This window comes from Pleurodeles waltl, chromosome 9 (assembly GCF_031143425.1).
Source record: "Pleurodeles waltl isolate 20211129_DDA chromosome 9, aPleWal1.hap1.20221129, whole genome shotgun sequence".
Classification (NCBI taxonomy): Eukaryota; Metazoa; Chordata; class Amphibia; order Caudata; family Salamandridae; genus Pleurodeles; species Pleurodeles waltl.
Window position 1 is genome coordinate 1,174,269,605 of NC_090448.1, and position 25,749 is coordinate 1,174,295,353.

At 43.9% G+C, this 25,749-nt stretch overlaps 1 protein-coding gene across 2 annotated transcripts in view; it reads right to left on the minus strand.

Moving 5' to 3' along the window:
* Positions 1-25,749, minus strand: part of STRN3 (striatin 3) — an 839,725-nt gene that overhangs the window by 647,322 nt on the left and 166,654 nt on the right. For both annotated transcript variants that reach the window (XM_069209060.1, XM_069209059.1), the window contains exon 4: positions 5,908-5,989. In XM_069209060.1, coding sequence (XP_069065161.1) covers positions 5,908-5,989 — 82 coding nt within the window. The remainder of the gene's footprint in view (positions 1-5,907; positions 5,990-25,749) is intronic.

The following is a 25,749-nucleotide window of genomic DNA, read 5'->3' on the forward strand; positions in this document are numbered from 1 at the left end:
AGAATGAAGCATAGAGACTGAAAGTCCTATTTGTAAGCCACAGAATGCTCTATTCCGCCTCACACAACACTATGTACTCCATAGAGCTTACTTCACCTCACATAAGATCAATCTATTTTCTATCCACTGACACTGCCTTTCCCCGCTGCCACCTCATTGATGCTGACATATTGCACATGCTATGGTCTTGTCCATCTTTACACTCATATTGGCATGAGGTCACAATGTGCCTGGCTAACTATAAGGGGTGTCTGGCGATGCACACCTAGGAACTATGGGGGTTATTCTAACTTTGGAGGAGGTGTTAATCCGTCCCAAAAGTGACGGAAAAGTGACGGATTTACCACCAGCCGTATTACGAGTCCATTATATCCTATGGAACTCGTAATACGGCTGGTGGTATATCCGTCACTTTACCGTCACTTTTGGGACGGATTAACACTCCTCCAAAGTTAGAATAACCCCCTATGTGTCTTGGGATTGCGCTTTCATGGCAAAAAACACAAGGCCACGGGCAGGTTCCTCGATCTAGGTAATTTATAAGCTAAGCACCTAATTATACCAAAGCTGAGGTCCCCAGCCCTCCCAATTCTTGTTGCCTGGGAGCATGCAGTCCTCGCCTGGGCACAGCCAGAGAGCACCACCCTACACAGAGAAGATTAATTGGGATTTATCAAGTATCTGTTGGCTTACTATTGGAACACAATACTTCTAGACAACTGCTCAACCAGCAGAAAATTCGCAATGGTGTTTCCGTTTCATATCCACATGCTGAAGTAAACCCTCTGGGGACCATAGGTCAGCCTCACACGTCACGTCCCCCTTGAACACACAGACGCTCCAGCGCAGCTTCATTTAGACCACTATATCGCACAACAGGCTTTAAACAGTTATCTCCTGCATACACTGGTTTGGTGCGGCTCAGAGTAATTGTTTAACACAATTGCCATTTGCTTTGTTTTTCAACATATCTGAATCTGTATTGAGGCCAACGCCAGTAGGCATACAATCTGTAAACATTTAAAAAGTGAATGGTCCTGGTCATATTTTTGCTATGCAGCTACTATGCACCTCACATGTATTATTTCTATGACTGTGCAGATACATTTCATAATCTAATACTGTAAGATGGATCTTTATGTTTAATATCTGCTGTACATTCTTATGATGCTATTGAGTTACTGTCATATGGATTGCAAGCACGGAGCGAATGAAAAAAACAAAAAATGTCAAACAGATTTAAACTAAAAATAAGGGGATCTATCCTTTGGTCAGCATATGGCCTTCAGTCACCTCAGAGGGATTGAGGTGTGTGGCCATCAGAAAGCAAGGAAGCTTAAGTAAGGAAAACTATTTGAGAAGTTAAGGAAATGTAGTAATTACACTTATTAAGTTGTATAGTTAGAAACTAATACCAAAGTGAGCTGCCATGCTGCTTTGTGCATCTGTTTTACTTGTTACGTCATAGGCAGTTGATGCTGTCCACTAGAGGAAGATGAACCGGCTCTGAGCCTCAGAGCACCCAGGCAGCCCCACCCATGACAGAGAGAGACCACCCCATCAGGAACTTCACCACTGGTGACGAGTTTTTGAGGTAAAGGGAGTAGTAATGAAGGGATAAGGAAGTTCATCTGTGACGAGTAAGCAGAATGCCATTAAATGGTTTTGCACTGTGATATCGTCTTCAAGAGAGACAGGTAAAGACACAGAGTACAAGGGCAGTACCAATACAACGTCGAGCTCAGGCCAGATAGAGAATTGAGATGATTTACAGCAGCAAAACAGGACAGGTATGTTGTGACTAATTGTGGAGATGAGTGCAGGCACAGCAATGCAAATGTGCAGGCCGAGCCCTAAAACAATGTAGCTCACTGTAGTCAACCACAGGAGAATAGATAGAACTCTAAAACTCAGGACAGCACCAAGCACATATACAAGACAGGCACAACACAGATCGTCCACCGGACAAAAATGGATTAAAGACAAGCCAAAGCTTAAGAACTTGGATGCAGACTGAGAATGCAAGCTTCAATTTTCAAGCCTGAATATTGGTTGGCCTGCTCAGTCGCTCATCGTTCTGAAGTGGCTCCGTGCTGTGTATAACAAAGTAAGATCTGTTATTTATCTAATTAGACGATGCAGCAAAAGGACCCTAGATGTGGGTTACACTCTTACTACACATGGATCAAGTGTTTAGTGCAGTAAACAAAACAAAAGTTTAATTGTACAGCAAACATGCCTAAGTCACATATTTGTGGGTTCTCTCATAAGCAAGAAGAACAGGGAAGCCTAGTGAAATAAAGTATTTGCCCAGGATTGCACAATTTAGGAACAGTTCATGGGTCAAGAGCAGTACAGTTAGGTCGAGAAGATTATTCAAGTTACTAGACCTGCAAGTCTGATAACATTCTAGTGATTTTACAAGGGTTGCACATGCTGTGCATTATTCTGCAATCTAATGACTGGTTCCAGGGTGATCTTGTCTATTTTTGCTTCAGGCTACTGACCATTTGGTGCTGTCCTTCCCTCCTGCGACATTAAAACTCCCACCCAGAAGCCCCTTTGTGTGGTCACCACCTAAATATTTTTGTTCCCCCTTTCCACTGTCAACTTCATCCTTGAAGTGGTTTGCCCATATTTTCCGCACTCCTGTTTGACCTTCCCTGTTGATCATCCACCTCAGGAGGTGGGAAGTGTTGCATGTGAATCTAGAAAATCTTTCAAGATGTGCAACATCTCATACAGTTAAGAAACCATTTCCTACTTCAGAGTGAAGATTTTCTGGATTCACATGCTGTGCATTGATTATGTAGCAGTAATGTCCCTAGGGACAATGATGGAATGAGTTGAGGACACCAACAGGAGCTTTAGTGGTTTCTGTCCCATTAGTCCCTCTTTTTTTCCACTCAGCCATCAAGGCGGTTCGGTTTTATGAAGGTGTGTATGGAAGACCATCTGGCTGCCATACAGAGTTCCTTTAAGGAGATTATTCCTTATGAAGCTTGACCTTGAGCGTTATGCTAACCATAAGACAAGTGTTTTGTAGCATATCTGGATTGCTTAGACCAGTGGTTCCCAACCTTTGGGACTTCTGCGCAGGCATTTTCAATTACCAGAATGGTAGCGTCAGGGATCAGGTTTGGCTGAAGAGCAGGTACAAAGCTGTTCAGAGCTAGGCCCCAAGGTAACCACCTCTTGATTGTAGGAAGATCATCCTGTTGGGAGTCTGGAATAATTTTGGAGGCACAGCTTTTCCTGAGTGTTTTTGTATTTGTCTTGTGCTTCTTCCATTTGAGCTCAAAACAAGAAAGGAGACCTCGAACAGGGACGAGAGCAACATCAATATCTCCTGTCATCACAAGCCCTAGCCTCAAACTCCTGGTTGGTCTCTGGGTTCAAACTGAGGCAAGAGCGGCAGAACCAAAACCAATGGACGGGTCAAGTAATGCTCTGTCTCTCGCAATCCCTACAGGGTTTGAAGCCCAATTGCTGTGAAAGAGACATAGTAACTGCACAAAATGTTTTTAATGTAACATTTCTTTCCAAAACTGTCGGGGAAGAGCAAGCTAAGGATCCGAGTTGAAGATGCACAAAAAAGGGAACCGAGGTAGTAATGCCAAGACGGCGTGATATGACATTGGCGATTCCATCTGGTGTCACTTCTAGTGTTGGTCTAGTCCAGCGCCCTCTACCAGAAACCTGAGAGTTTTGGAGTTTTCCAGATCCTGTCAGACTCCTGGGATTTTTCTAAAGGTGGGGAATCTTCAGGTAGAAATAATCATCAGAAAGCGGTGTCCTCAAATGTCTGACCCAACAAAATTGTTAGTTAAAATACACTCTGGAATTTCTTCTTTAGTATAGATTTCACTACAGAAATTTATGACCAAATTGGTAGACGATCCTTTTCGAAATTTGGCTTTGACACCCTACAAGCTGTTTTAAATTAAGTTGCGATTTCTAGATGCACTGTGCAACAAGAGCTTTGTTCAATGAATTCTTTTAAGTTAAAAGGCATTCTTGAAGTACATCTGGTAACAAACTGATCATGCATCAACTGCGAAGAAAAATCCTCTAATTCATCTTTTGTTAGTACTTTAATTGTCATAACAAAAGCTTCAAACAGGTTAATCTGGACCCTGAACTTGAGTAAAAAAAAAAAAACTTGAAGGGAAATCACCAAGTTTTTTTTATTCTTAGAAAATATTTTTCAAGCTGTACTATGTTGACTTAAAATTCATCAATGTCTTCTTCTTGAAAAATGTAAGGTGGTCGGCTGTCAAGGATATTTTGTCTTTCACTGCCTAGATAAAAGTAGGTTATTTACGTGTTCCGAGCTATATCTGTCTGCATCAGTAACACCTGAATATGCTTTATAAGTTCTGATCTGTAGGTTTCATTTGATAGGTAGATCACCAGGTTCTCTTAAAAGAATAGTAAGTGGCAAGGCACTAAGTGTAGCATCCGTGGACTGAAAGATGCCAAGTACACACTTAGAAAAAGGAAATCTTTCTATGAGTAAAAATGTGAAGTAATACTTGTGAAGACAGAAATCGTAGTAATGTGAGGCAGCAGTGTGATTCTATGATTTACTCACATAAAATGAATCACTTTGCCGCTTGAGATTCATGTGAAATTAACAATACAATAACCTGAACAGTGAAGCGTCTCACTAATCTCAGGATGGGACTGTCAGTTTGATACATAAATATACACGATTCACTCACATCAAATGTGTTCTTTTTAGTATCTACTTATTGTGCACACATCAATCCTTAGACAATAAAAAGACATTGATTACTCTTGTTGACGCAATGTGAAATCTGCCTACATGAAAACTGCCTCGTGTAAGCACTGGATTCAGGACAGATATGTTCACTGCCACTCATAGCCAGAAATTGAAGTAATTCCCTTACATAAATAGTCCTTTACTGCGAGCACAGCTAATAGCAACACAGGGAGGACCAAAGATTGCTTTATCTCCACCTCATATCAAATGTCGGCAATCCAGCCCCAACATACTTAAAATTCCCACCATGGTATTTTTTTTGCAACGTTTCGGGGGAGAAAAAAACCCCAACTACTTTCATATCCTGTATGAAGCAATATAATAATGAAATTAAATCAAACAAATATGATAAACTGTCACATCCAAACATTTTTATTTCCAGAAGTGAAAAAGCCAGTACAAAAGAGAGTGTGTAATACCAGTGCACACAAATCTTTTAAAGGGAAAACATTACAAAAAAAAAAAAAAAAACTGTGGTAAGGTCATATTAATCTTCCATTAAAGAGGACGATAGAACAACAGCTCGGTTTCTTTTAAGGCAGCGCGGTTTCAAAATCTCATTTACAACACTTTGCTTTCTAGAACCTTTCTGAGGCCAAATAGGATGTCCTTGTTTTGCTAAGTTTACGACAGCCTTTTCCCAGCACTGATCAGCTGCAATTTCAGTAACTGATACCATGACAGGCTGTGTGGGCAATAGTAAGATTATTACACACTGTCACTTGAGTTTTGAAGGCTTTGTCAATTTAAGAGGAAAGATTACACAGTTAAAGTTGGTAGAAAGAAAGCTTCATACAGTAATATTACGTGACAGAAGAGGTGGAAAATGTTAAAGTACAAACAAGTAAAATAAGAAGTCTTTCATTTGTGAGGAAGAGTACTGTTTAGACCATGACTGCGTCTAAGGAGGGATGCAGAAAAAAAAATGAGCACACAGCTAAAAAAGCAAGATTCCTGCACTCCGCTCACAGATAATGTTGCCTGCATTACAACCTTGACAAACCATTTGACACAAACATGGTGTACATGTCTAAAGGGTACTCTTAGAAATATGTCCTATGGAGTAAAAGTACTCCTATTTAACAAATAACTTGTGTAAAACATTTTAAAAAAAGACTTACTGTCGCAATAACTGCCTGCCTTGTTTCCACGTCAGCTGGCTATTTTGAGGCACAGTGGGAACCTCGGTTTCTTTGGTGTCTTCTGTAAAATAAATGGACATATATTAAGAAGGTGTTGTAAGGGAGCAGAGAGTGATAAATTTAACTCCAATACATTGTGCAAAAATCATTTGATCTATTCACAAACGTATAAAGTATTAACACCAGAACTCTTATTCTCAGTAACACATTCACTTTCCAATGACAGAGCTGCTAATTTTCCATTTAAATGATGTGTTTACTTTTTTTTCTTTTTTACAAAAAGACATCACTAAAAAAGATTATCTAAACAAATGACATGCTTATGAGAGTTAATTGGAGCATAATTTTACATTCTGAACATACACTGTGCTAGCAATCTTAATATTGCATTGCAAACTGGTGAGAATTGTTTTGGCACATTTGATTGACACTGCTAACATTTATGGAACTGCAAGTCTGAACAATGTTTGTATTTACACACCTACATTCAAATTTCATATACAGAAAACAATAATACAGCTTTGGCAAATATTTTCAAATACAAGGTACTATAAGACTATGGAGTCTCACTGACTACATAAGGCTCTATATGGTCCGGTACCAGCTTTCTATAATTAAGAAAGCAAAACAGCCTGCAGCATGCCTCATTAAGGGCAAGAATAAACAATCACATCACTCCCTGCACTAACACACAACCACTGGCTGCCTTTGTCAGCCGGCATCATCTTCGAAGCCAGCAATATCATCTGTCAAGCTATCACATCAACCATACCTGCCTACCTAGCTGGCGACCTCGCCATCTCTGGGAAGGCCACCGTCAGGCCAAAAACAAAAAAGTGCAAACATAGAAAACAAAAAGCTACAGACCTCCATCTGTGCACCCATGATAGGGAACAATATCCCTGTGTCTTTCAGGGATGTCCCAACCCTGCTGTAACGTAGGAAAGAGCTGAAGAATGACCTATTTAGAGAACACTACATCATGGCCCAGTAAGTCCACATACCAGCTACTCCTCCAATCAGTGACTTTGCCTTTGAACCCATGCAGCTCTCTGCTTAATTGCTTGGTTTGTGCTACACAAATAGGCATGAATACTTGAATCAGCCCAACTGCACAAACGAGCAAAGCTTCAGTAAACGTTATCCATCTCTCAGAGAGCATAGTTATTACTTGTGTTCAGGTGAGCAAGTTAAGGCATGAAGCTTAAAAGGGTAAAGCAGGGCACTGAAAAAAACCTGGAGACAAAGAACATGCATTTAAAGATTTTACATTAAAAACATGTTACACAATTCATAGACTAGACTGTATTAGGAACACAAGGGATAGAGAAGTTAATGCAGGAACAAAGGGAGTTCTTAAAAGAACCAATAACCGGAAATAATAGAAGTAAAAAATGAGCTAAATATGCGCAAAAGGCTAGTAACTGATATATACTAGGCAGAATGACAACGAACACATGCAGATCTGGTGACAAATATTACTACAGGTATATCAGGAGGTGACAGAAAAAGGTGAACTACTAAAATGCTAAGAACGCCCTAATAATAATGTTGGTAAAGCCAGGGCAAAACCAGATAGAAAGGTGCACGGTAGACGACCATCTATGCTAATTACAGATAATACAATCTTAAGAAAATACAGGAGTCCAAGGTTAATAAGAATAATGAATGGCTTGGTACATAAAGAGAAAAATGGTTTCATAACAGGCAGAAGAACCTGGTTACATGGAAGGCACTGGGCACAAATGATGGGCGAAACCAAGACTAGAAATGAAGAGATGGCTCAGCTCATCAGACTCTGAGAAGGTCTTCGACACAGTATCATGGCAATACTTGCTTGCTTAGAGCGCAATGAATTTTGAGTATCACTTTATGAAAATGGTTTTACTACTCTACACAAAGTTGCTTGTCATGGTAAATCTTTCATTTCACAAGAATGGGAAATGGAAAGAAGAGCTAAACAGGGTCGGCCCCACCTCTCTCATTTGCCCTGGCAACAGACCCGCTGGCAAATAAATTGAGACGCTGAGTGACAGAAGGAAGACTGAAAGCAAACAGTCTCAACTATATGCTAATCTGCTGATATACTTGGAGACCAGCAGAGCCTGTTGGACTAAAGATGCAGGAACTCAAAATATTTCATAAACAAACAGGGATATGGATAAATAAGCACAAACACTGGCCAAGCCAGTAGGTCTCGCCTATGTGAGATCTACTGGCTTTATCAATGTTTTTTGTAAGCCATGTTGTGTAACTACGCAGCTACTGTGCAGCATGGTTCAAAGTGTAAAAATAAAATTTAAAAAAATAAAAATTAAAAAGTAGCACTTTGATGCAGACCGAGATGATCAAAAGCATTGTTTTGCTTACTTTTAACCATGCTGGACAGCCACGCATCTGTACAACATGACTTAAAAAAAACACTGACCAAGCCAAATAATAGACACCAAGAGGTCCAGGAGCACTTAAACGTAGAATACAAGTAATTCAAAACTCACAGTTGTGTTTTGTTTTATGACAATTTTATTTCCAATGAATTTTTAATTGCTTGTACTCTACAATGGAGTGTTCTGGCCTTTTGGCAAGGCTTGGCCTTAGTCAGAGCTTTTGGTGGAATCCCCTCTCCCCTGAATCACCCGTTCCAACTTACAGAGCTCTGTGTCATAGTACTTTGGCAAGATAAATTTCACTTGGTTGTATGTGTGCCACTAAACTACCCAGCTGTAGGAAGTTGGCTCTGTATACATTATCTCAAAGTAAGAGATAATGTGCACAGAGTCCAAGGGTTCCCCTTAGAGGGAAGATAGTGGCAAAATTAGATAATTCTAATGCTCTATGTTGTGGTAGTGTGGTCGAGCAGTAGGCTTATCAGAGGGTATAGTTAAGCATTTGTTGTACACACACAGGCAATAATTGAGGAACACACACTCAAAGACTTAACTCCAGGCCAATAGTTTTTATATAGAAAAATATATTTTCTTAATTTATTTTAGAACCACAAGTTCAAGATTTTAAGTAAATACATAAAATGCAAGGTACTCCACACAGGTAAGTTAGGAACTTTGAATTAGAGCAATAAAATATAAGTTTTTTGTTAAAATGGCAATAAGCTACTTTAAAAGTAGACAGTGCAAAAATCAACAGTTCCTGGGGGAGGTAAGTAATGGTTAGTTTGTCAGGTAAGTAAAGCACTTACAAATCTAAGTTCCTGGGCATAGACAGCCCACCGTTGGGGGTTCAAGGTAATCTCAAAGTTACCACACCAGCTGCACAGGGCCGGTCAGATGCAAAGGTCAAAGGAGGGCCCAAAACACATAGGAGCCTATAGAGAACAGAGGTGCTCTGGTTCCAGTCTACCAGCAGGTAAGTACTCGTGTCCTCGGAGTGCAGACCAGGGGGGTTTTGTAGAGCACTGGGGGAGGGGGCCACAAGTATGCACACAAAACACACCCTCAGCGGCACACAGGCGGCCAGGTGCAGTGTGCAAATCAGGCGTCGGGTTTTGTATAGGATTCAATGAAGGGACCCAAGGGTCAATCTAGCGGTGCAGGCAGGGCACAGGGGGGCTTCTCTGGCCAGCCACCGACTGGGCTAGGCAGAGGTTCGCCTCAGGGTCACTCCTGCACTAAGGTTCGGTTCCTTCTGATCCTGGAGGCTGCGGGTGCAGTGCTTGGTCCAGGCGTCAGATTCCTTGTTACAGGCAGTCGGGGTCAGGGGGAGCCTCTAGATTCTCTCTGCAAGCATCGCTGTGGAGGTCCAGTGGGGTCGGCTCGGGTTACTTAAGAGGTCGCAGTCGCCTGGGAGTCCTCCCTGTAGTGTTGGTTCTCTGGAACTCGAGCCGGGGGTGTCGGGTGCAGAGGGTGAAGTCTCACGCTTCCAGCGGGAAGGGTGAGGTCTTTAAAAGTTACAAGAAAGTTGTTGTTGTTGTTGAGCAGAGCCGATGCTCACAGGAGTTTCTTGGTCCTTTGGTTCAGGGCAGTTCTCTGAAGCTTCAGAGGTCGCTGGTCCCTGCTGGATGCGGAGACAGGCCGGTAGGGCTGTGGCCAAAGCAGTTGGTGCCTCCGTCTTCTCTGCAGGGCTTCAGGTCAGCAGTCCCTCTTCGTCTTCAGGTTGCAGGAATCTAGTTTCCTAGGTTCTGGGGAGCCCCTAAATACTGAATTTAGGGGTGTATTAAGGTCTGGGGGGCAGTAGCCAATGGCTACTGTCCTGGAGGGTGTCTACACCCTCTTTGTGCCTCCTCCCGGAGGGGGCACATCCCTAATCCGATTGGAGGACTCCCCCAATCTCAAGATGGAGGATTTCTAAAGGCAGGGTCACCTCAGCTCAGGGCACCTTAGGGGCAGTCCTAACTGGTGGGTGACTCCTCCTTGTTTTTCTCATCTCCTCCAGCCTTGCCGCCAAAAGTGGGGGCAGTTGCCAGAGGGGCGGGCATTTCCACTAGCTGGGATGCAATGGGGCGCTGTAAAAAAAGAAGTGAGCCTTGGAGGCTCACCGCCAGGTGTTACAGTTCCTGCAGGGGGAGGTGAGAAGCACCTCCACCCAGTACAGGCTTTGTTCCTGGCCACAGAGTGACAAAGGCACACTCCCCATGTGGCCAGCAACTCGTCTGGCTGTGTCAGGCTGGCAGAAACTGGTCAGCCTAGCACTAGGAGTTGGACTGGCATTCAGGGGGCATCTCTAAGGTGCATTTTACAATATATTCAACACTGGCATCATTGTGTATTTATTGTGCTGAGAAGTTTGATTCCAAACTTCCCAGATTTCAGTGTAGCCATTATCTAACTGTGGAATTCGTGTTTGACAAACTCCCAGACCATACACTCTTATGGCTACCCTGCACTTACAATGTCTAAGGTTTTGCTTAGACACTGTAGGGGCATAGTACTCATGCACATATGCCCTCGCCTGTGGTATAGTGCACCCTGCTTTAGGGCTGTAAGGCCTGCTAGAGGGGTGACTTACCTATGCCACAGGCAGTGTGAGGTTGGCATGGCACTCTGAGGGGAGTGCCATGTCAACTTAATCATTTTTTTTCCCCATCAGCACACACAAGCTGTGAGGCAGTGTGCTGAGTGAGGGGTCCCCAGGGTGGCATAAGACATGCTGCAGCCCTTAGAGACCATCCCTGGCATCAGGGCCATTGGTACCAGGGGTACCATTTACAAGGGACTTATCTGAGTGCCAGGGCTGTGCCAATTGTGGAAGCAAAGGTACAGTCTAGGGAAAGAACGCTGGGGCCTTGGTTAGCAGGGTCCCAGAACACTTTCAATCATAACTGGCATCAGCAAAAGGCAAAAAGTCAGGAGGAAACAATGCCAAGGAGACATTTCCTTACACCAGCCATTTATCTTTATGTCAAATAACAGAACTTTGTCAATGTTTTTAAAGCTATGTTGTACAGCTGTGCAGCTGCTCTACAGCATGGTCGAAAGTTATAAAAGTAAAAAAAAAAAAAAAACACGATGTAGCAAGCGTTTCTGTACAATGGCATGCCTACAAAAAAAATGATAAAGGCGACAGATCTCTGAGACAAGACTACTGGCTTTGTCAATACCTTGGAATACAGCAGCCGCTGTTCGGGGTCAGTTTGCAAAACGCTTAATTGCATTTTGGAACAGCATGAAGATTTCAGTTCTCAATGTTCTAGTGGCCATTCATTTCTTTAGGAACTCTTCTACGGACTGTCATGCAATCCTTTTTGAATTAATGAAGCTATTTTCCTGAGTAATAAACAGATATTCTGAATGGAGAAAACGTATCCACCATACGTGTTGCCAGGAGCTGTGTACATGGCAGGAGCGCATCCACAGTACTTCTGTTTATTACCATTAAAATGAGGATACTGTGTACTCTCAAGTTTGTATTTATGAATGCTGTTCATTTCTTTAATAGTTCTTCATCTAACACTTCTAGTTCACAAAATGCTCATTAAACAATTAACCACATGTTGTTACTATTCGCTGCCCGAGTAGCTTTTTTTTCGTATCTGATATCTTCAGTCTAATTACATACCCTTCAGTGGGGCCAGAGTGCAAGTGTTAACAGCAGAGAGGAACTGGTGTTATCTTTAGAGCTGCTGACTCTTGAACTGGGAACCCAGGTTCGAGTCACGGTGTTGGCTCAACATTGTATGATTCTGGGTAAGTCACTTAATCTCCCTGTGCCTAAACAAATTAATGTAACTGGTGCTTATGTAAAAGCGACGTTATATATTCAGGTTTGCGCTATAACAAAGAGCAAAAACAAATTGGGAGTGGGAGAAAAGATTATGTTACTTACCCTGTAAGCATCTGTCCGTGACATATAGTGCTGTAGATTCATATGCTCTACATACTCCCGCCATCTAGTGTTGGGTGCTAAGTGATGCAAGTTGTTTCTCTGCGGAGAAGTGTTCTGAGTCACAGGATCAAATGATTCCTCCCGGTTACAGTGGCACATGGGGATCGACTCCTTTGTTAGATTCTTTTCCCGCAGGTGGGTGAGAAAGGAGAAGCAGCAAAGAAAGTGTAGGAAAAAGATGTCCACACAATGTATAAATACATATGTACAAGTATATACAAAAATACAGTAAAAGGAACGGCCACAGGTGTCTGGGGTGGAGGTAGGGCCCATGTGAATCTCCAGCACTATATGCCATAAACAGAAGCTTATAGAGTAAGTAACAATCTGTTCAGCTGCATGTGTGTCTGTAGATACTCATGCTCTGCATAGACTGTAAAGTAGTTCCTCCATAAAAGGGGTGGCTAGCTTGTAAGAGTTGCAGTTGATTGAAAAAGTGTTCGTAGCACAGCCTCACCTACACTGGCTTGTTGGCATGCTAGCACATCCACACAGTAGTGTTTTGTGAATGCATGTGGTGTTGACCATGTAGCTGCCTTAAAGACGTCAGCTACTGGAATGTTTCCAAGAAAGACCACAGTAGCATCTTGTTTCCTAGTGGATGTGCAACTGGGGCATCAGGTAATGGCCTTTTGGCTTTAGCATAAAAAGTCTGAATACATTTAACTATCCATCTAACTATACCAGATTTGGATATTGAACTACCTTTTGTGAGGTGGTGAAAAAGCTACTGTCAGGCCTGCAAACCCAAATATGCTCCAGAACCCACATCTGGCGTTTAGTAAAGTGTGCCGCTAAAGCAAATCACCTGCCCTTGCATGGGCCAATGATTGTTGTTGGCTTTGAGGAATGTTTACTTGAGACAATGCTTGTTTTAGAATTTGTGTAGGAATCTGGGGCACATGTCAACTTGTTGCCTGACTCAGACTGGGTGTGGCCAGGTATTTAAAACCACACCGGTCTTGAGGTGATTACTTGCTGTCAGAGGGCTTTGGATGCAAAGTGGGATTATCTGCTCTTCCGTGCTTGTTCCGGGATAGTCTATTCCACAGCCCGGCATTGCGGATGCCGATCCTAGAAAAGAAAAGATCAAGAAGATTAGCATCATAAAAGGGGGTAACGAGCTGCACGCACTTGAAAGGCTTCTTATTGGTTACCTTTGATATTTGACTGCCGGATGTTCAGACGAGCAGCGCTCACTAGAAGGGCATGTTATCAGTGTCATTGGCTACTTGAATACTTGCCTGCCTGCCAAATAATAACACTCACTGTTTTTAGCTTGCAATGATAGTACAGATTTGGATGCGTGTTGGACGATTGTTATTTTAACGATGTACAATGAACATGTTTGTTATAGCTACGTTTTATGTAGCATTTTGTTATACTAATCATTGCCTATAATAATGAACACTCAATCAAGGATTTGTAAAGCGCGGCTAGTCACCCATAGGGTCTCAAGGCACTGAATGTAGGCATGTTGCTTGGTCGAAGAGCCAGGTCTTGAGGTCCTTTCTGAACTGCTTCAGTGATGCGGTCTGCGTGAGCTTGAGGGGAAGTGTGTTCCATGTCCAGGCTGCTAGGTAGGAGAAGGATCTTCACCCTGCTATACTTTTCCGGATCTTGGGGACGGCTGCAAGGGAGAGCTGGGAGAAACAGAGACATCTGTTGGGTACGTAGAAGGTGAGGCAGTGGTTAAGGTATGCTGGTCCTATGTTGTGCAGTGCTTTGAAGGTGTGGATCAGGAGTTTGTATGCTATGCGCTTGTTGACTGGGAGCCAGTGTAGGTCTCAGAAGTGGGAGGAGTTTCAGCTGTGTTGGGATGTCCAGCATGAGTCTGGCTACTGCATTCTGGGCCTGTTGTAGTCTTGATTGAAGTTTCTTGGTAATGCTGGCATATAGTGCATTGCTGTAGTCCAGTTTGCTGGTGATAAGTGCGTGGGTGACTGTCTTCCTCGTGTCGGGGAGAATCTTTTTGAAAATTGTCTGCAGGAGAGGGAGGGTGTGGAAGCTTTATGAGGAGACGGTAGGTGTGGAAGCTTGTTGAGGAGACTGTGTTCACTTGGCAGGTCTTCGAGTAGAGTCCTGGATGATGCCCATGTTGCGCGCATGGTTAGTGGGGGAGGGGCGTTACCCAAAGCAGTGGGTCGCAAGGAGTCGTTCCAGGCAGAAGGGGTGGAGCCAATCACAGGGATCTCTGTCTTGTCCGAGTTGCTCTTGAGGCAGCTGCCCTCTATCCAGGCGGTGATAGCTCTCATCCCGTTGCGGAAATTCCTCTTGGCTTGCACTGAGTCCTCAGACAGGAAGAGGATCAGTTGGGTGTCGTCATCATAAGAGATTATGTTTAGCTCATGTTGTCTGGTGATCTTAGCAAGTGGGGCCATGTAGATGTTGAAAAGCGTCGGGCTGAGTGAGGATCGCTGGGGCACTCCGCAGCAAGTGTCTTCAGATTATGATGTGAACGGTGGTAGTCTGACCCTCTGTGTTCTTCCTGTGAGGAAGGACCTGATCCAGTTCTTATGCTTGGCACATACTAGTTTCAAAACGTGACTCAAAGGTCTGTTATTTCCATGTAGAATTGTCACTGTGATGTAACAGAGATTACATCAATTACATACGAAAGTGAGCTTTAGTATATTAACCCTATGCTCTGTGTGGTTAAAACACTTAACTGTGTTCTTTCCGATACCAACAAATGGCGCTTATTAATCCCCGAATATTTGAAAAATACAAATACTTAAGAATTTATTTTCATTCTTTCTAGCCTTGGATAGAGGGTTTGGATACCAAGTGGTGAAGTTTGGACATTTCGCGTTTTCCGATGTGCCAAACAGACCTATCTAAGCAGTTCCTCACTTGGCAAAGTATGGTTGAAGGATTTGTGGGTGGAGTTCCCACTCGTTGACTTGGTGCTGCATCCTGCTGAGTAGACCCACAAAGTCATTGTCCATCCCCGGGAGATTCTCTGCCACCAGGTGAACGTGGTGGTGGAGAGCCCACCTACATATTGCCTGAAAGAATTGTGACAATTGGGACAACCGTGATCCTCCCCCCCCGTTTCTGAAAATAGTACATGGCTATCATTTTGTCCATGCAGATTAGGACAAACCTTGTGAGACAGGAGATGAAGAAATGCTTTCAGGACTGGAAGCACTGCCTGAAGTTCAAGGTAACTGATGTGTAGGGCCTGGTGAATGGGGTCCCAGAGGCCCTGTACTGCCTGTCAGTAAAATGTCTGTGGTCAGTATGACCTGAGGCATGGGGTCCAAAAATGCCAGTCCTTCAACGGGCTTGTGGTGGTCCACCTTTGCAGAGAATGGTGTGTGTGGCTGTTATACAACTCTAGATCTTCCAGGTGAACCTGTGACTAAGACCACAGAAGAGACAGACACTGCTGTAGGAGACGCATGTGAAGTCTGGCATGGGGAATGATGGTGATGAAAGACGCTATCGTTCCCAACAGTCGCATAGTGCTCCTGACCAAGTATGACTCTTGAACTTGAGGTATTAGAGTCTGAAAAGTCTGGACAGGAGCATGGTTTGGGTATGCTAATCCTAGCTCCGCATACAGGATGGCCCCAAGATAAGGCTTATCTGAAGAAGCTGAAGATGAGACTTGGAGAAGTTCAGGGTGAATCCCATTTCGTGAAGAACTGTCAACTGGGTGGGTTGCAAGGTGCTGGCTTTAATGAGCCTAGTTGTCGAGGTAGGGAAACACATGCATGTTTTGCCTTCTGAGGTGTGCGGCAACTTCTGCTAAACACTTTTTGAAAACTCTTGGAGTGGTAGTGACTCCAAAAGGAAGGACCCTGAAATGGTAACGTTTAGTTGAAATAACGAAACTTATGTATTTTGGATGTGGAGTATGAAAGTAGGTGTCCTTTAGATGTAGGGCTGTCATAAAGGCACCTTGCTGTAAAAGTGAAATAAAGTCCTAGAGGGTAACCATGTGAAAATGTTCTGAGGTCGAGAATAGGCCTGAGAGAATCGTCCTTTCTGTGAATCAGGAAGTACAGAGAGTATAATCCTTTCCCTTGATGTTGCAGTGGAGCCGGCTCTATGGCCCCTTTGAAAAGGGATTGGGCCTCTTGTTTGAGAAGGACAAGGTGTCCCTGGGATAGCCTGTGATTGCAAGGGGGAATACTGGGAGGAGTGGTGGTGAGCTCCAGACAATAACCATGTTTGATAATGGAGAGGACCCACTGATAGTAGGATTTTGTCCCAGTGAGCCTAACCGTATTTGGCCAACAAAGCCTGTGAGTTAGCGATACACCAATGATCTGCGGGCTAGGAGGCCGACTGTTTGCCGGCAGCATCAATTTTCTTACTCTCGTTCTCAGGGGTAGGACAGTATCCAGTGGCTTGGCTATAGCTCTTTTTCAAGCTGAGGTGGTTAGAATTGAGTCAGAAGGGACCCTAGACCTTATGTACATAGGACCTTAAGGAGCAGATTTATACTTTTGGCTAACTCTAGGCATAATAATCCTAGAGCAGAACAGCTCCTTAGAGATCTTGTCTGTGTGACGAAGCATGCCAGGGGGCATTGGAAGATACTGGATATCTGTATGTGTGGAAGTAAGGGTATCGAAGAGGAAGTCTTACTCAACAAGAACTTCATGCAGCACCACATTGCTAACGGCAGCTGATCATGCCACTACTTGCTAATAGAATGTAGTGTCCTCTGGTGGTGAGGGGCGTGCAGGGTAGAGGTGAAGAGTTGTTTGAGGGAATAAGGTTGGGATCAGAAAGTATCCAAGGGGTCTAGGTCGTGTTGTGGCCTACCTAAATCCCTGTAGCAAACATGGGGAACCCTGAGGAGTATAATCTCCAGGTGTAGGTGAAGCAGGAGAATGAGGAAGGGAAGGGAAGGGAAGGAGGCGGCTGAGGAGGAGCTGGAGGAAGAGGTGGCAGAGAAGGCCTACTTGGCGGACTAGTGGCTTTGCTGCTTTTCTTCTGAGGTGGGGGAAGGCGGGGCTGACAAGCATCCATAGTCTGCAGGATAGGTTCCACAGCAGGTGTAGCAGATGACTGGCACGAGTCTCTGTTCCGATGATCTCGCCGCCCTTTGTTTCAGCACTGAAAATTTTGGTTGGTGCTAACTGGTCTGCACTGAAGTGGAGGCTGGCGATGTTTACCTCGGTGCCCAGGCTTCGATCGAGACAGACGATCTCTCGGCCCGATGAAAATGAGGTTGAAGCAGAGGATGGTGCCTTGGTCTTGGGAGATGGTTTTGGTGCAGAGCCAGAGGTCGGGGCAGCCGAAGTAGCCTTTCCAGCATGGAAGACGAAGGAGCACGGGGCGAGGAGAACCAGTTACTTAACTTCAGTAACACTCTTTCTGGTAGAGACTATCTAGCTGCAGATTCCTCACTTTTTGAATATTCTCCAGTGTAATATTTGTGTTTTGACCACTGACTCCATGTTGCACTTAGCCTAGCAGCACACCGTAACATTGGTGACCACCAGCTTAATTTTGCCTACTGACTTTACCTTATGTCTAACTTAGCATTAGCCACTGCCACGTTTTCAATCTGCGTGTTCTTTCTCACCAAGGGCTAAGGCATAACATGGGGGAATTAGAGAGATAAAGATGTGCTAGGATGATGTTTATGGTACTGTAGGGAAACGCTTGGTTTTGGAGGAGGACACCTTGGGATCCTGGCCAGTTCCAACATGGACCTTTCAACACAGACCTAAAGTAGCCAGCGTTTGACACCAACTTGTGGTATCTCTGCATATATTTTGCTGTTTTAGAATATTCTTTGTACATGTTTTTATTCTATTACTGTGCACATTTTTAAATTTACACTTTCAGTTGTACTGACCTTTCTTTACGAGCCTTGCAGAGTGATTTTATAAAAGTACTTCCTAGACTAAGAGTTGCATACCAGAGATTCTTTTCAGCGTGTTTATATTTCATCTTGGTCTGTAGTGAAGCAAAACACCCAGGTGTCTGACTAATTCTGTAAACTTTTCAGCTTTACCTCAGCACGCCTTCAGGTGATGCTGTGAGACACTGTACTGATGCCGCAACGCTCCAGAAACAACTTGCAAAACCTATCTAAGCGACACCCACGAATACTGACTATAGGAAGCTCGCTAAATATGTGGTGTACAAATCAAAGGGGACACTATAAGATAGTCCAGGGTGACCCTTATTGGCTGACAGGTTAAAATAGTAACCCTAAAATCTATCTCTTGTGGTTATGTGAGCGAGCACTTTGGCTTATTAGAGGACAGTGTTAAGGATTTGTTGCACCCACAGAGCCAGCAAGCAAGTCACTCAATAAAAGAAATCCAACACCAATGTATAAAAATAACACTTATATTTATATATCTTGAGGCACCAAGATTATCACACTCAGGTAAGTATATTTGGAGATTTAAATGTTTACAGTTTTCAAAAGAGCACTGGCACTGGGTCCCTCGTTAGCAGAGGGTAGAGTCTCCTAGATAAATGGTGGCGAATGGCAGTACTGTTGCAGGAAGTGACCCCAATAGAACCAGTGGTGTCCAAACCACAACAAATCATGAACCTGGCCACATCGTGACCATTTTCAATCATGTGAACAAGAACAGGTTGGAGTTATTTGGGAATAAGAGGGATGACTTGTGCCAATGAGTCCCTAAGGGAGAGGAAATAGAGTCTCAACAAGTAACTAGTGTTAGATGGTCTGAGTGCCAAACTGGTAGAGGAAAATACATGCTTTAAAAAAAAACTCCTTGCTGGAGGTGGTGGGAGGTTTAGACAAGATGCTGGAGTTAGACCTACCTGTGGAGACCTGCACCACTAGACTTTCGAGCAAGGGTGCTGCGAGAGAAGCAGGGTTGCCTTGAGCAAGACAATGACGCCTGGCAATTTGTTAACTGGGTGTAGGAGGTTGGCTCTGTATATACTATTTCAAAGTAAGAAATAGTGTGCACAGAGTCCAAGGGTTACCCTTAGAGGTAAGATAGTGGCAAAAGTAGATCATTCTAATGCTCTATTTTGTGGTAGTGTGGTCGAGCAGTAGGCTTATCAGAGGATAGTGTTAAGCATTTGTTGTACACACACAGGCAATAAATGAGGAAAACACACTCAAAGACAGCTTTTTATATTGAAAAGTATATTTTCTTAGTTTATTTTAAGGACCACAGGTTCAAGATTTATATTAAACACTTTAAATGTAAGGTACTTCACTTAGATACTTTAGGAACTTTGAATGAAAACAATGTACGGTTTTTGTAAAAATATCAATAAGCTATTTTCAAAGTGGACACATTGCAAAAATCAACAGTTCCTGGGGGAGGTAAGTAAAGGTTAGATTAGGAGGTAAGTAAAACACTTACAAGTCTCAGTCAGAACCATTGGGGGTTCAAGGCAACCTCAAAGTTACCACACCAGCAGCTCAGGGCCTGTCAGGTGCAGAGGTCAAAGAGGTGCCCAAAACACATAGGTGCCTATGGAGAACAGGGGTGCTCCGGTTCCAGTCTGCCAGCAGGTAAGTACCTGTGTCCTCGGGGGGCAGACCAGGGAGGTTTTGTAGAGCACTGGGGTGGACACAAGTAGGCACACAAAACACACCCTCAGCGGCACAGGGGCGGCCGGATGCAGTGTGCAAAGCAGGCGTTGGGTCTCAGGTAGGAAACAATGGAGGGACCCGGGGTCACTATAGCGGTGCAGGCAGGAATGGGGAGGACTTCTCGGGACAGCCACCACCTGGGCTAGGCAGAGGGTCACCTGGGGGTCACTCCTGCGTGGAAGTGCGGTTCCTTCAGGTCCTGGGGGCTGCAGGTGCAATGCTGGTTCCAGGCGTCAGGTCCCTTGTTACAGGCAGTCGCGGTCAGGGGGAGCCTCTGGATTCTCTCTACAGGCGTCGCTGTGGGGGGATCAGGGGCGTTGTGCAGGCTTGTAGGTCAGCAGTCCTGGTTTCTTCAGGTTGTAGGAATCTGATTTCATGGGATCTGGGGTGCCCCTAAATACTGAATTTAGGGGTGTGTTTAGGTCTGGGAGGGCAGTAGCCAATGGCTAATGTCCTTGAGGGTGGCTACACCCTCTTTGTGCCTCCTCCATGTGGGGAGGGGGGCACATCCCTAATCCTATTGGGGGAATCCTCCAAAATCAAGATGGAGGATTTCTAAAGGCAGGGGTCACCTCAGCTCAGGACACCTCAGGGGCTGTCCTGACTGGTGGGTGACTCCTTGTTTTTCTCATTATCTCCCCTGGACTTGCCGCCAAAAGTGAGGTCTGTGCCCAGAGGGGCAGGCATCTCCACTAGCTTTTGAGGCTCACTGCTAGGTGTTACAGTTCCTGCGGGGGAGGGGTGTTAAGCATCTCCACCCAGTGCAGGCTTTGCTTCTGGCCTCAGACAGCACAAATGTTCTCACCCTAGGGGGTCAGAAACTCGTCTCTCAGCATTAGGCTGGCACAGACCAGTCAGTCCTGCACTGAAGGATTGGGTAAAATACAGGGGGCAGCTCTAAGATGTTCTCTGTGTGCATTTTTTTTTATAAATCCAACACGGTCATCAGTGTGGGTTTATTATTCTGAGAAGTTTGATACCAAACTTCACAGTATTCAGTGTAGCCATTATGGAACTGTGGAGTTCGTTTTGACAAACTCCCAGACCATATACTTAATATGGCCACACTATACTTACAATGTCTAAGAATAGACTTAGACACTGTAGGGGCATATTGCTCATCTAGCTATGCCCTCACCTGTGGTATAGTGCACCCTGCCTTAGGGTTGTAAGGCCTGCTAGAGGGGTGACTCACCTATGTCACAGGCAGTATTTTGTGAGCATGGCATCCTTAGGGGGATGCCATGTCGACTTTGCCTTTTTCTCCCCACCAACACACACAATCTACAATGGCAGTGTGCCTGTGTTAGGTGAGGGGTCCCTTAGGGTGGCACAACATATGCGGCAGCCCTTAGGGACCTTCCCTGGTCACAGGGCCCTTGGTACCACTGGTACCTTTTACAAGGGACTTATCTGTGTGCCAGGGGTCTGCCAATTGTGGAAATAATGGTACATTATAATGGAACACTGGTGCTGGGGCCTGGTTAGCAGGGTCCCAGCACACTTCTCAGTCAAGTTAGCATCAGTATCAGGCAAAAAGTGGGGGGTAATTGCAACAGGGAGCCATTCTCCTACACTGGGGGACTAGGAAAAGGTTTGACGTAAGCCCACAATAATGTACTCAACAGTGCCTCATTAAATGGAAGATGATATCCGCCCCGGTTGGAGGACTTCTGTCAACGCATCAGTCTTAACCTCTAAGGTAGGGACATGGAAGTCAAGTACTTTGGTTGCCCTGTGCATTACCACAGCGTAGGGAGCAACCTCCTCTGTGACCAGTCCACAACAGGCTCATTTACGGGGAGGTATCAAGATCTCTAGCCTTCTGCAAGTCATTGTACCAATTATTATACTGGTAAGGCTGACCAAACTCGTCACCCAGGCCATATTCGGTGTCCAAGTTTGCATCCAAAAGGGAATGGAAAGTGTATTTTCTTCCATGTTGCGGTGGTAAATAAAGAGGGGGAAGTGGAACCTCAGGCGGTATCAAGCATGACTTTGGTCGAAGTCAGTGTAACGTTGGTGAGAATTATCAGGACTTTCTCCTCCAGTATCAATGGGATTCTGAATAGGGGACAAAGTGCCAGGGACTACATAGTTTGGTGGAGGGTTCTTGACTGTAGTTGTAGGCAAGACAGGCTCTGAGGGTCCAACTGGAAACCAGGGCAAACCCATCAGCAGTACTCTAAATGGAGCACCTCTCAGCTCCTTAAGGCCCAAAAACACCCCGGAGTAAGTCAGCTGGAATCCGAAGAGCCGAAGCATAGCTGCGTCAAACTCTTTGATCAGATATAGAGTGGGTGCTTGTCTCAGAAACTCTGGTTGTGCAGAAACCAGCTGCAATATCACCTCTGAATTCAGATGACGTTTAGAGATAGACGATTGTTGTGTCACCCCTGGGCTTGTTCAGGCAAATGAGTGGCACAAATGGGCAGAATCCCATACAGATTTCTTGAGCTTCTTTGACTTACCTGATGATTCGGACTGCGACCAACACCGGCCTCTAGCGTGGTTTCGGCAATACCAGGAAAAGGAGCAAACTTTGGACATGGACCATGACTTGGAGTGGTACCGGCAAGGAGTCTATTTGTGGTGATGTAAAGCTTCAATTCATGATATCACACGACTTTAGGATTCATCAACGGATAGTCAATGCATGCCTTGGAGTCGTCACCCAAACTCGAACAGGGCAGGCAATATCTGGTAGGGATCTGCGACAGACAGTGGTTTCTGACAGTCCAAGGGCTTAAAATGTGTTGGGTTTTTTTGGGATGACTTCGCTTGCACACTGAAGAGAAAGTTGTAGGTATAAGTCTCAGACACTAAGGGAGCTCCTGATCAGAGGCTGGTGGCGCAGAAACAAAGAAATTGACAACAGTGACCGGGGGTGGCATCTATATAGGCTCCACATATTTCTGGAATGGTGTCATTTCCAGAATGGCATTATTTCCAGAACAGCATCAGTGTGGAGACAGATGGCGGCACTGGACAGCAGGACGAGATACTCCTGAAAAGATTCTGGATCCAGACTTACATGTGGGGGATATTCAAAAGGTGGGGAATCTGCGGTTAGGAGTCTATAAGAAAAAAAGTATATTTAAATTTTGTTTTAAACCGAATGGGCTCAGACAAAAGTATGGGAGGTGTACTCACTTTATTAGCTATGTCACTTTGTCTTCCACATCCCCTGTGGCCAGATACTTCACTCAGAAGCACATAAGCATGCTGACAGCTGCAACACTATTTACCAGTAGGGCAATTCATATAATGCTCTTTAAACATTCCCTGTCCTAGTGCTTAGTATTTATAGTTAATGCCTACCAGAAGTCTAAGTACACACCTCATGGTGGGGGCTGAGATCATGTGCAAACAGCAGAGGATGTAGCATTACAGCTAGAGATGCCAACTTTGGAACTGGGCAACCAAATTTGAGTCTCCATCTCAGCTCAACATCCTGTGATACAGGGCACATCACTCAATCTCTACATGCCTAATAAATGTGGCCTTGTGTATTGTTACCGGTGCTCATAAAAAAAGAGCTTAAATTATGTTCCAGCTATATAAAGTGGAAGAAATCATGAAAGCAGTGGAGCAAGGGTTTAGCATGGGCACAACAGGAGAACAAAAAAACAGTGGTGTGCTGGAATTAATTAAAAACTAGGCAATGACGACAGGGAAGCAACAAAAAAGTACCTAAGTGCGAGTAGCGAAAGGACACTAATACACCAATTAATCAGTACTTGATCTATGTTCCACAGAAATTTCAAACACACAAAGAGAGAAAGTAAAACTGCACACCTTGACCAATAAGAAGCAGAGAAATGAGTGATGATGAAGCCAATCATTGGAAAGTAACAGGGAGGCAAAATGGCCCATTTTAGAGGGGTGTTTTTTTGAGTTGACAAAAGATAATCAAAAGCAACAATAAAGGCCTACTGTCTTAGGCGACACTAAAAAGAGAATTTGTGCTATTTCAGGTGGGGGAGATGAGGCAGGTTGCGACAGATAACAGAAGGCAACAATCCAATGGAATGAAGATTCTTTTGGCTATCTGGAAGTCACTCTAAAGCCTACAGAACAACAAAAATGTGACATGAGGAGGACTGAGAAACATTACTGGGAGATATACTTTAACTCATAATATCCTGGACAACACTGCCACTCTCCTTGCCAGACAGGGTAGTGATAATTAAAATGCTGGCACGACAGATGTCTATTTATTTCAATAATGCATGTTACCAATTCCATGGCTTATAATAAGAAATGTAAGATTCGTTTTAACAAGCACTGACTGGGTAAGGAATAGTAGCAGAGTAAAAATGAAGATACTGCACTAAGTTTGAGGAGGAAGGACTGAATTATCAAACTGTCCAGTTGGATGGTATGACAAAGAATACAGTATAGGTTAACAGGTCACTCACCTTTGGCAATTCTCTTTCTGGTGGATAATCTATCTAACCAGATTCTTGACCTTCACAAAATGTTTCATGCACCAGAATGAATCCTGCAATTTTCTCATTAGTGAATTTACGTTGTTTCTCCCCACATGCAGAACAGCAGAGCCACAGATAAACGTCATCATTGCGTGGCTAAATCACTGGCTTGCTAGTCTTTTTCACTCCCCTTAGAGCACAAAAACAAATCTCGGGCAGAAGTGAGAAGATCTCTAAATTGGGACCTCTTCAGATGATAAAAAGAGGACACTCCACAGAACTGGGAAAAGGGGTGTGGGTGTGAGGATCTTTGAGTAGATGGAGTGTTCACCAAAAAGCGAGCTACCAAAGGTATGTAAGCCTGTAGGAGTTGAAGTTGTCTGAAATAATGTTCTTAATACAGCCTGTCCTACTGTGGCTTGTTGTGTTGCTAACACATCTACACAGTAGTGCTTAGTAAATGTATGAGGCGTAGACCAGGTGGCTGCCTTACAAATTTCTGTCATAGGTATATTCCCAAGAAAAGCCATTGTGGCGCCTTTTTCCCTAGTGGAATGCGCTCTTGGTGTAATAGGTAAATCTCTTTTTGCTTTAATATAGCAAGTTTGAATACATTTAACTATCCATCTGGCGATGCCTTGTTTGGATATAGGATTACTTGCATGAGGTTTTTGGAAGGCTACAAACAATTGTTTTGTTTTCCGAAATTGTTTCGTTCTGTCAATGTAATACATTAGAGCTCTTTTTATGTCTAATGTATGCAAGGCTCTTTCGGCTACTGAGTCTGGTTGCGGAAAGAAGACTGGGAGTTCCACAGTTTGGTTTAGGTGGAATGGTGATATGACCTTTGGTAAGAATTTTTGATTTGCACTGAGAACCACTTTATGATTATGTATTTGTATAAAGGGTTCTTGAATAGTAAATGCTTGCATTTCACTTACTCTTCTAAGTGATGTGATAGCTATTAGAAAGGCTACTTTCCAAGTCAGATACTGCATTTCACAAGAATGCATGGGTTAGAATGGGGGGCCCATGAGTCGTGTTAATACAATATTAAGGTTCCACAAAGGTACTGGTGGTGTCCTTGGGGGTATGATCCTTTTTAGTCCCTCCCTAAATGCTTTAATGACTGGGATTCTAAAAAGTGATGTTGTATGTGTAATCTGCAAATAGGCAGATATTGCAGTAAGATGGATTTTAATGGAAGAGAGTGCTAGATTAGACTTTTGTAAGTGTAATAAGTAGCTTACAATGTCCTTTGTGGAGGCATGTATTGGTTGAATTTGATTAGTGTGGCAGTAGCAAACAAATCTTTTCCATTTGTTTGAGTAACAATGTCTTGTTGTAGGTTTTCTAGCTTGTTTAATGACTTCCATACAATCTTGTGTAAGATTTAAATGTCCGAATTCTAAGACTTCAGGAGCCAGATTGCTAGATGGAGTGATGCTTGATTCGGGTGTCTGATCTGTTGTTTGTGTTGTGTTAACAGAT